Here is a 12,438-nt window from a genome sequence, read left to right as displayed (position 1 = left end):
GTAGATGCCAAAGTTAGAGTTGTATGACTCCACAAATGACAGTAATGATATAAAATGATGATGATTACTGAGTATCCAGCATCTTACTACTACTAAGATGTTGAGTGTCTATTTTATAGGGAGCAGTGACTGAGTGAACAAGGGAGTGATTTCAGACAAGCAGTAATGGTCAAATCCAATGAGTTGTATTATGGGAATTGTAGGATCCGGTGTTTTTGGAGATTGAGCCATCTCCAGGACTAAAAGCCTGTTTTCCTTTCATTTAGACCATGATTTTATTATAATTCACCTATTGTGAGTCCTCAAATTTCATCGGGGTCCATTACTGAATCCCTGTAGTACCACTTCAAGTATAATGAACTAATCATGAAAGTTGGACACAAACAACAATAGACATATATATAGTCATTTACAGTGATCTGATTGTAGAGTATGGACATATGTCAGTACAGTGGAGAAAATATATGTGTAAATAATAAAGTGACGGTACAGATGATTTTTATTTAGCTGCTTCAGTTTCAGGTTCCTGGTATTTAACATGCTGACTCACTCTCACACTAGAAGTCATTACATTACTAACATATGGGGCAATGACGTTCTTTGTGTCCATGTGGTTTAGTCAAATTTAAAGGGGTTCAAATGGGGAAATAAACGTATGAATAACTTACACACATTCTTTTTTTGTGGACCCAGCATAAAGTGTCTGCTTTATATATACTGTATTAGAGGATTATGGCAAAAAGTGGTGTAACCATAAAAATGTAACCAAATAATTCAACTTGCTTAAAAACAGTAAATAGTCAATAAAACACCATATCAACTAGTTTGGCATGATCTTACATTATAACTTTTATATTAAATAAAGCTAATGGAATATAATTGTTCTAAATATTACATTTCATCTGGGTAACCATGGAGATCAGGAAACATTTACATTATTTAAATGAAGTCATTATTAGTATAAGTCTACTTAAATACACTGTAGGTAAAATATGTAATACTTATCCTTCTTTTGTGGTTACACCATTTGACATTTTCAGGAGCATTCAGTCTTACTTTTGGTAAAAATGGTGCAAATGTCATTTCAAATGATATAAAACCAACAACAATACTAAATGTACATTTTAACAAACCTGATGCTGCTTTTAAAACTATTTTTTGAGATATTTTTGAAATGCTCATCTCGCCAACACTTACTTGTCATTGACTCATGAAATGTATCCATCCTGGCTTAAAAAAGAAATGTGACAATGACACTGGACCAATACAACACAAGGCCAGAGCATCATCAACACAATGCAGTAATACAGCAGTGATTACAGAAGATGCATTCCTTCATTGACTGATAACTGTAGTGGAGCCTGACAGTCAGTGTAACAGTCTAAAATGAAAGCAGCAGGCTCTTTGTGTGTGTGCATGCTCAAACAGAACAGCAGCTCTCCTGTGGAGAACTCATGCTCACCGCAAACCATTTGGAAACCATTACAATCATTACAGACGCGTGTGTGCATAGTAGGGGCAACCGGGCTGATGAGAGCAGTTACCGGGACGACGCCTGGCACATCATATTGACTCCCCGATGCAGTTATCTCAGCGAGAGTGTCGGCAGAGGCTGCACACGCCGCAGTCAGGCAGTGATGGAGGGGCGGAGAAGCAGACGCTAAGGTCATTCTGAGAGCACAGCGGCCAATGGATTTTATGCTTCCTTGCTGTTCCACCCACTGGATTTATAAACTCACTTGTTAAGAGAGGTAAAGCTCGCTGTGGTTTGAGTGCATTCTGGTCAAAGTGCGCCGGTTGATGTTTTATGTAATAGTCGTTTGTATTCCGACTGTATAGACCTCAGCTCATCCCAGGTTTGGCTGCTGGGTGGCCGAGCATCATGTCCTCTCACCCTCTTTTTTTTTTTTTTTTTTTTTTAGAAATTCATCTCAGTTTTACAGAAACATCACAGAGCCTTTTAACATATCCCAGGTCAGGTAAATCCAGGTTTGAATCCAGCAGCAGCCTAGCCATTCATGCACTCCAGGCGGTATTTGAGGAATAAAATGCAATATGAATTTTTAAACAGCACACATCTGTGCCGAGTCTCTGGCAGCATCTCTGATTCTTTGTTTTTCTTGATCCAGAAACGATATTCATACTATTGGTATCGCTACTGGTGTAGCTTTCCTATACCCTAGATATATACATATCATTTTCCAGCACAAAAAGCATTCATTTGATTCAAAGCTGCTTTTATTTTTATGTAATTATACTTCAACTAGACTAGAATATAAATACCGGAGTTCACACTCACCAAGCAGTGGCTGAAAGGATCAGGGTAGTTACCTTCACAGATATAACTCGGCTTTTCTCCCTTTCCCCCCCCCTTATATCCAAACATAATCCCACACCAAATAGAATTACCAGTGGACAGGGTTGTAAAGATTTACTCAATAAATTGATCTTATGGCAAACAACAGAGGGCCGGATTAGCTGGATAAAAAAAGAAAGATCAAACCCCGAGAAGAATTGAATCCACCTCTTCAGAATAAGAGGGATTTAGGGTTTTATTGGTTTTTAATGTGTTTTTTAAATTGAAATACATGGAAATGAGGCACTTTTGTCCACCGTGTGTGACACGCTAGACTACCCATGAGGCCATGTTCTCTCTATGCTTTCTGATTCTATGATGGAGGTCAAGGCTGCAAAGCAAAAACTGCACAGCCTGAGGATATACTTATTATGTGTTGGTGTATTTATTACCTGCACCAGTGAAGGTGCGTGTATGTTTTCACCTCTGACTTTTATGTATGATATCAGCAGAGTAGCAGACTTTGACTGATATGTGGTGAACAGGATGTGATCTGAATCTACAATATCCATCTTTAGATCATTTTTGGTTATAAAGACTCAGTTTATCATCGCCGGCTTTCACGACACGACATAGCACCGTACTCACGTGACAGAAAATCAAACCTGGAAGTCAAATTATAACCACACACATCACCAGCTGTCACTTTGCTGCTACTCCTGCTGCTCTTCATATACTGTAGTATTTCATAAACCCCTCCTTCATCCACTCGTAGGCTCTAAATCTGCATTTCATATTGCTGTCACTCCCCACTCACAGCTGTGCTGAGCTTGGTATTTCTCTTTGGGGAGTGATGAGGTAGTTAACATCAAGCTATACATGCAAACATTTATGTTTTAAGGCAGGAATGTCCAAACTGTTCCTTAAAGGTTCATGTGACTGCAGGTTTTCATTCCAACCAAGCAGGAGAACACCAGGCTTGACTCATTTGACCTTCCTGTCGTCCTCCTGGGTTAAATTGACCTCATTTGTTTTGACTGTTCCTTCTTTCCTCCCTTCCTTCTTTCCATCTGTCCTTCCTCCTTCCCTCCTTCTCTCTTTCTTTTCTTCCTCTCTCTTTCCTCCCTTCCTTCTTTCCCTCCTTCATGCCCCTTTCTTCCTTCCTCCCTCCCTCCTTCTTTCCTTCCCTTCTTCCTTCCTTTCCTACCTCCCTCCCTCCTTCTCTCTTTCTTTTCTCCCCCCTTCCTTCTTAAAGCTAATTTATTATTTTATGCTGCAATCATTTTATTTATGTCTTGCTATTTTCTGTACTTTGTTTTTATTATGGGGGGGGGGGGGGTGGGGGTTAATTGTAAGTTTTAAGTTTCTCAAATTACATGTTTTTCTGTTTTATGTAAAGCACATTGAATTTGCCATTGTGTATGAAATGCTCTATATAAATAAAACTGCTTTGCCTTGCCTTCCTTCCTCCTTTCCTTCCTTCTTCCTCACTTCCATCCTTCCTCCCTCCCTTCCTTCCTTCCTTCCTTCCTTCTTCCTTCCTTCCTTCCTTCCTTCCTTCCTCCCTTCCTTCCTTGACTCGAGGACAACAGGAAGGTTAATCAACTGATCTCAGTCTTCAGACAGTTGATTGGTTGAATTGTGTGCTGTTGATTGGTTGTAAAAAAAAAAAACCCTGCAGGCACACGGCCGGTAATGGAATAGTTTGGCCATGCCTGTTTTAAGTGGAGATGTATTGAAGTCAACAGTGTTGAGGCATGAATGAGTGTTTAACTTGCAGCTTTTTATGGAAAATGGAGCTTCCACCTTTTTATGCAATGATAAAATATTGTATGTAGTGTATGTAATGTTTAGTTTGGTTGCAACATTGTATGTTTTCTATTGTGGCCATATATATATATGTGAATTCTCCGTTGAGTTTTCCTCTTGGAATCTCATAGTGTTAGGTATCTGGTACCTTTTCTTCTAAGATAATTGTAATGTTGCTTTCACACACTAGATCAGACATGTCCAAACTCATAAAGGGGTGTGCAGGCAATCAAGGCAATCAAGAGCACACAATACAACCAATCAGCTGTCCAAAGTGTGAGATCAGTTGATTAAATGTGCTCCTGCTTGGTTGGAATGGACCTTTATGGAATAGTTTGAACATTCCTGGTATAAACAGAATGGGAAAAGCTCCTGTTATACTGACTTGGGAGTGTCCATAGTTCTGTAGTCACACTATTTAAAATGTTAGAATCTATCAAGTGGTTAAATGCTGATAGTCAATGTGTAAGAAATATGTTGACAGTATATAACATTATCTGCTTGTAGCAACTGCAGCAGGATTGAACTATTCATGCTTATGTTTTATTTACTTGTTTACTCAATTAACCATTATCTTCCAAATGTATTCCTAAACCTAATCACATGATGCAAACCAGAGCTTATTTCAGTCATGTGACCAACCATCTCCACACCATTCCTATGCAGTACACAAATGAAGCATTTCCTACAAAAAAAATTCCCCCTGAAACATAATTGGCAGAACAAATGAAGTCATCAAGGACAATTGATGTAAATATTGATCAGAATCATACAAATACGTCTGTGTTGTGACATTTCAATTACAAGCAGCCAATATGGAAGAGTGTAACATGGCTTTTTAAATGGCAGGTGTTCAAAACTGCTTCCTGTTTTACCTTTGTTAATAATTCAACATGCCAAAAAAAATGATAAAGGGCATGCAACAGGATATTAGACACCAGTGCATATTTATGTGTAAGCGAGTCACACGCTGGTTTAGTCTGCAGTTGAAAAAGTGCAGCCAACATGCCACATAGAGTGATGACCCAGCACTTCCACAGCAGTCTGCTTCATGTTCTGTAACAGCCAACACTTAGCTCCACCGCTGCTCTCTCCTCTCTCTTGTGTATCTTTACTCTTTGACTTGAATCAACAACATCACAAGTGTAGCAAATCCCCGTCGTCGTCGTCGCGGCGACGCTCCTCTTTGTCGTGGAGGTGTGAATATTTTGTTTCTGCCTGCCTGTGTTTGTGCATAATTATGAAGTGGCAGCGTGTCACTTCTAATCTGAGAGGAGAATCATTTAGCACTTGTTGTTGTGGAAGCTGAAGCCCAAACAACAGCATCCTCTACTGAGATGTTTTTTTTTCTTTTTTCTTTCTCCAACTCACGACCACTGCAGTGTCTCAGACTTTCATGAGATAAGCACAAACAGTGTAGCGATGGTTACATTGCAATTACATTACATTGCATACAGCAGAGGTCACTAATAAGCGGACTCAAATATTGAGGACTGTTCAATTTTGTCTGAGCGTTTCTATTTTAAGGGGTGCAGCTTCTCCAGATATTACGGTAAAAGTGGAGCGGCCCTCATAAACTGACAGATCACCATGCGTAGCCGATCTTCTCATGTGGCGCCACTCATCCAATGAGATCATACACACGGGATACACACGGAGAAAAGAGGAGAGACAGAGAGGTGGAAGATAAGAGGAAGCTGTTATACAAGGAACGCTGGAAGAAAAAGGGAAAGTGGACGATGAATAATCCAGAATGGACAGAAAGCTTCATGTTCAGTGGCTATTATTAAAAGCAGCAATGTTAAGCACCACTATGAGACAAAGTGCAACACTTTTTTGAATAAACATACCCACTCAAATCAGCACACACACATCATGATGTTCTTGACTTTCACTTTTTTACAAATTGGACCTCAGTGAATTTTAATTGAATACATCTGGCATATTTTTTTCTAAAGTTTTAAATCACATTAACATAATTCCTAATGGGATTGTCTTGCATATATGTTTAAAAAAAAAGAACCTCGATATAAGATGAAGATAATTATAAAACACAGCTTTTTCTAATGGATTGTAATGTTAAGACGATCTTGAAAATGTTCTAAAATTAACAAGAACATTTGACTCACTGTAGAAGGGGAAGGTGCAGAAGAATATGCAGGAGGGTTGGGGTTAGGGTTAGGGTCAGATTGACAACATTATGGTTTTACTGCAGTTTTGAATTGTATTAGCTTATTTTAGGTTCATACCTCTTTAATAACCCCACTGATACAATCTGATTTGTAAAGCAAGTGATGTTTAAATGAGAGATTAAGACCAAAACAATAAATAACACCAAACCAGCTCACACATCGCAAAAGAACAAATGATTTCCACAACAAAAAAAGTGTGTATGTTGTGTGCCACATGCATACAGTAGGTCTATGATGGCAGGATGACAAACACAATAGATGACATATACACTTGTGCAACTCATAGAATCCTCACTGCTTCATTTTAGGAGCTAAAGAGTAACGTATGAATCCTGCAGCAGCTAAATCAATCCAAGTGCTTTTTTCCATTCCGCTCAATAACCTGAATCATAAAGTGCAGCAATAAAAGAGTCCAAAAAGATTCCAAAGTAGAAAGCATTTCTTTGTGTTGTTTGCAACACTTCCACTTTGTGATTTATGTATTTGTAAAATATAGCACGGCTTAAATATGCCAGGTTACTGTACTGTACTTTCAAGTGTGCTCAGCATTCTGCTCAGCGCCGCAGACAGTCGGTCGAGTTTAGAGGGAAAAAGTTCAGCATTTTTCAACCTCTCCTATCATTTTGTGTCTAAGTGACTAATGGGGGACAAGAATTGGTTCGGTATTGAGCGAGGACACTTCAGCCAGCAGCCGTAAAAACTGGCTGCAATGTAATCCGATGGGGCTTAACTAAAAGTGTTTTCTTTTGGCTACTGACAGACTCAGATTGACAACATTATGGTAAAAGAACCACAAAGAGGAAATACAACATTTTTCTCTATTTTTTTGCTTGATCCAGTCTGTTGTGTCTCTCTCATCAAGAAGTCTCGCTATAGAAAGTCTCACCAGAGTTAGAGAGAGAGAGAGCGGTGCCAGGAAGAGTTTATTGTGTTGGAGTACAGAAAGTGTAGCTCAAAGTCATGGCTGAATATTTATAATAGCAATCTGAGCCTTTCAAAGGCAAAAACGAGCACTCTCAGTGGACCCACGTTGTCAGGATGCTCTTGCTCAATACTGGACCAATGTCAAAAAATGGTTCCACTTAGTCACTTGGACACAAAAAGATGGGAATTAACCCTTAAACAGGCAGGAGTGGAAGAATAATTGGATGTTACTAGTTATCTTACTTGCACCTATGTAAAAAACATTTCCATAAATATATATAGAAGTGATTCATTTTTGTTTTCCCTGGTCATTAATATCACATGGTTTCTAAACTGATCTGATCATTTCTATCAAACTATAGATCTACCACAAGCTTCAATTCTACCAATTCAAGGCACAACCACCATAACCAATTATGCTCAGTAGTAGCTCATAATAGTGTCCACAAGCATAACATATTGAAAAAGATGAAGTATGTTTCTTCTCAGGATGGACTATTGTTGGGAGAAATGGCCTCTGTCAAGTAAAGAAGAACATTTTATTCCCATTTTTTTAATTGAGAATTTAATTTAATAGAGATTAGAACAGCTGTATGGAGTTTGCATGTTCTCCTCATGCCTGCGTGGGTTCTCTTCAGGTACTCAGGCTTCCTCCCACACACCAAAAACATACAGCTTAGGTTCATTGGTGACTCTAAAATTGCCTGTAGGTGTGAATGTGATTGTGAATGGTCGTCTGTCTACTATCTGTTAGCCCTGTGATAGACTGATGATCTGTCCAGGGTGGACCTCTGTAGGATAAGCAGTATGCAGAATGAATGAATGAACTAATGTTGATTCACTAACCCTTACATACTGTTCATATTCTATCCTCTCAGTATGTTCCCCTCATAAAAAGTGTCTATACCAAATGTTGAACCATAGATCTGTTTAGAAAGAATCAGTAGTCAATGTGACTGATCAATAAATTAACCACTATTTTTTGGACTCTTTGTGGAAGTGTGAGGTTTATTGTATAACCTTTAGAGCCATCAGTCTTCACTGCTACATCATAAAAAGAAATCCTCATACCTACTATCTTATTACAACTATTAACAACACATGTCAATAGATATGGCTCAAATTTGACCCAGAACAGCTTCAATGGACAAAAATGTGTTGCATCTAAACAAAAGGGCAAGGTAAAAGGAAAAGTCATCAAATTTCAGAGTAAAAGACATTTGGGTTATTTTTACAAGCTGTTAAATGTCAAAACCGGTCAAATTTGAGCTGAACAGTATGAAAAGGTTAAAATATGAATGTTGAATTTCAACTAAACGCTCTCCAACTAAACACAGCAAATAATATTTCATGTGATTAAAGCAGGAAGGTCACTAAATCAGTTTGCATTGATGTGTAAAGGAATGTGAGCCATTCTAATACTACACACGTCTGTTATCAACAGCTGTTTATACTGTATGAAAAGTTCAAATTTCAGAGTAAAAGACATTTGGGGTGTTCAAAATTAAATCTGAGCTGAACTTTGAAATCAGTAGGCATGAGTGTACAGTATATGACTCATTGTAAATGCATGGATGTTATATCTTCACACTCATTTGCATTTGCTGACGTCGCCGTCACTCCCATTACATTTCCTGGAGACCGGAGATTTCCCGAGCAGCAGCATCATCTCACACACACACAGCCTCCACTCTGTTCCCATTCAACAACTGCGACAACACTGCAGGACGAAACACAAGAGCGGCTTCTTTTTTCATTTCAAATAAGCCTTTTCCCGCGATAAGAAATGCGGGTAACAATGTGATGTCTGCATCAATAGGGCCACTTCAGCCTAACATCCAAGAGTCACACGGGATCAAACCCACATCAAAGCCTGGCCGACGCCACTATGAGAGCTGAGCAACAATGGAACAATAATTAAAGCCACATGGATATCCAACCACCCCACTGTCACACACACACACACACACACACACATACACACACACATATACTGTATCTCTCTCCCTCTTTGTCACTGAAATAGAAAGAGCTTGCGTTTGATCTTCTGTCATGACAATACAGCAAACCCTTCTAAATCTTGACACGCAGCTACCTGCCACACAATATGTAAGCAGTCATTTCCTTCCATTTAAATGCAGTAAACACATTTTAGTAGCAGATCATTATTTGGGCCGATGGGGGAGAAGCTGTCATAACCGGCAGTAACAACAAGCAACAGCAATATATAACAAATAACAAAAAAAAAAGCACTGCTTAATGAGGCAGTGTATAAGAATATGCTTTTGCTGCATCAATTCGGGAACAGCAAGGCACATTTACTTCATTTGTCATGTAATTAATAACCAGAACGAGCTCTTTCTTTCTTTTTTTTTGCCACAGTAGTCCTTGATAAATGTTCTTTTTTTTCTTAATAGGTTTAACCACTGCTCCTTGCTCAGTGTGTGGAGGGATTATTTTAACTGTTTGAGGCAAAGTAAGAACATTTAAGCTCAAAAATATTAAATGAAATGTGAAAAATTGAGAGAATTTAGAGAGTTTGTGGATATTAAATGCCTCAATGATTTGTTTTTTGCATGTCTCTGTACGTGTAGCAGTGGTTTCTTATCATATGAGGTTATTTGGACGCTCAGATCAGTTTAAAATGAAGGAGAATGAACTTTTTAATCACTTGGAGGCAGCAGCTTAAGTCATTTGAAGATCATGAGACGTTGTCCTGCGTAAGAAAATAGGTCAATAACTAGAAAAAAGTTGCTGCTCCACCACACCTGATGCACTCTGATGACATAAGGCGCTTGTGCGTAATAGCGCAGACACATGTTGGATGCGCTTATTCCTCTTTATGAGTGGGTGTGTTTCAAACGGAACTCGCACAGCTTAAAAAAAAGAAGAAGGGGGGTTTAAAAAAATGTCCCTTGTACCTCTTCAGGATCGATGTCCTCCTCGCTGTCAGTGGGTTCCGGTGCTTTCACGAACCACCACTGGATCTCCAAATACACCGACGCGGTTACGCTCTGGAACGCACACGCCATTTCTATGTTTTGTCCCTCTTTAACCGTCATGTTGGAGGGCAGATCCGTGAAGCGACCTGCAGATGAGAGGGGGGGAGGAGGAGGAGGAGGAGGAAGAGGTGGAGGGGGGGGGGGGGTGATAATGACAAAGAGAGAGAGGGAGAAAGAGAGAGTGAAGGAAGGAATTGGGGGGACATTTGTGTGACTTGTGCACCCATGAATCCATCACATGTTACACAGTGTATGCGCCGCTTTATTTTGGAGGAGGGGGGAGAGGGGGGGCTCTGCGGTGATGAACGTGGATGAATGTGGCGCGCGGTCACATCACAGCAGCTGTGTTATTGATAAAGGTGCGTTCTTGTTTTAATTGAAAGAGATGACCCCCAGCCCCCCCCCCTTCCTCTTCCTCTTTCCCTCCTCTTCCTCCCCCTCCACCACCACCACCCTTGTCACATACTGACGCGTCTTCATCGGGAATTTACATAACGCACAGTCTCACCACGGCTACATTATTCACACTGTTAATTACACGTAAATTGACGTTTTTTTTCTTTTCTATTCTTTCATCCCATATTCTGTCGTTCTGTGTCCGATGATGTGTTTATTTGTAGCAGCTGTTACATACTGCAGAAACTTGCGGAATGAAGACAAACCCGAGAAATCATAGGTGGATTAAATGCAGTAAATGATAAAGGAGTTTGATTTATTATCTAAAGAGAAATACAAGAAAAAGAGAGTGGTGGCGACACTACAAGAAGACGAAAAAAGAGTCAGGGTATTGGATGTGCATGCAAACTTTCATAAAAAAACATCGTTTTAATTCTGTTGAAGGAATCTACCGCTGGTTTTAGGGTGTTGTAAGGCTTTTGCGCGTTTTTGCCGTCAGTCATTTAGCAAAATAAAAGCACAGAGGCTTTTGGAAAGTGTGAATCTGAGCCACATGAAGCAGAAAAAGGGGGAAGGAAGACCGTCGCTTTCTTTCAGCACCGCGGACAGCTCCTTTATGCGGCTGTCCGCGGTGCTGAAATCAGCTGCGGATCGCTCACTTTTCACTCAAATCATAAAACAGAAGTTCTTTAACATTGAGCCAGTTTCATGACATGAACAGAAAATGAAAAAAAAAACAACCGCCCTGTGTGCATGATTTCAAACAATCACCAGTTGCATTTGTTTTCGTCATCACAGACGAAGAAAGAAAGAAAAAAACCCGCAACCTTCCTCTTTCCATCTTTTATCATGATGCTGCTTTTTCCATTTTTGATGCTTATTCACCATCACTTAAAAACAACCCCCCTCTCTTTCTCTCTCTCTCTCTTTTCCCTCCAACAGCCGTTTTGCCTTTTCCAGAAAAGGCTGCGCACTTTTAACACTTTCTCCGACCATGCAGGGCACCGAGCCCGGCACGATGACACACACACACACACACACACGCACACACAGACACAGTTAGTGGAGAGAGGAAAGGTTAGAAAAAATGCAATCCCAAAGTCCTTACCTTCAAATGAAAATCCGAATTGAACGCAAAAACTAGCGAGGAAAACAAATCCAACAGTATCATGAGAGGTCCACATCATTCCAGTATAGAGGAGATTTCTTTACATGAGCCGAAGAGAAATGGAATCTTTCCACATACACACACACACACCAAAAAAAAAATCCAGCAAAAATCACACAGTTGCTGGACGAGTGTGTTTAAACGGAGACTGTAGAAGGTGAAACATGCTGGAAAACTACAGCTGTGTCGTTTGCTGAAGTTCTTTCTTTTTGTCCTCCTCCTCTCTTCCTCCTTTCCTTTTTCCTGTGTGTCTCTGCAGGAGAGGATGTCGACTGCTTGGCTGTACTGAAGTCTGTAAAATAACCGGTGCTGCGGTCTTCGTCTGCGCTACCGGAGAGACGTCAGTCTAGTGGATCACTGTGGCATCCACACACTCTACACCTCTGCAAATCTAGTCCTCATCCGGCCCCTTACTGTCACCTTGACCGCTTGATTTTTTAAAAATGCGGCGCACATTTCGACGCCGAACGCAAAAAAAAAAGCTGCGTCTTTATGAAGGGGATCTTTTTTCTCCTCTCTCTCTCTCTCTCTCTTTCTCTCTCTCTCTCTCTCTCTCTCTCTACATATGATGAGTTTCTATTTCTTGTGCTGCACTTTTAAAACGACAGATGCGTCCACACTACAAGGCCTCCTCCACCAAACCTGCTTATT

General features: G+C 40.0%; 1 protein-coding gene across 1 annotated transcript in view; it reads right to left on the bottom strand.

The window, feature by feature from the left end:
* The window catches only part of vstm2a (V-set and transmembrane domain containing 2A), an 86,854-nt gene extending 75,048 nt beyond the window's left edge, over positions 1-11,806 (bottom strand). Inside the window, exons 1-2 of the mRNA XM_053342211.1 lie at positions 11,728-11,806; positions 10,143-10,309 (exon numbers count right to left, since the gene is read on the bottom strand). Of these exons, the coding sequence (XP_053198186.1) occupies positions 10,143-10,309; positions 11,728-11,806 (246 nt within the window). The remainder of the gene's footprint in view (positions 1-10,142; positions 10,310-11,727) is intronic.
* Between the last annotated feature and the right edge of the window lie 632 nt (positions 11,807-12,438).

This window comes from Scomber japonicus, chromosome 21 (genome assembly GCF_027409825.1).
Source record: "Scomber japonicus isolate fScoJap1 chromosome 21, fScoJap1.pri, whole genome shotgun sequence".
NCBI lineage: Eukaryota > Metazoa > Chordata > Actinopteri > Scombriformes > Scombridae > Scomber > Scomber japonicus.
This window is presented reverse-complemented; position numbering and strand designations above follow the sequence as displayed.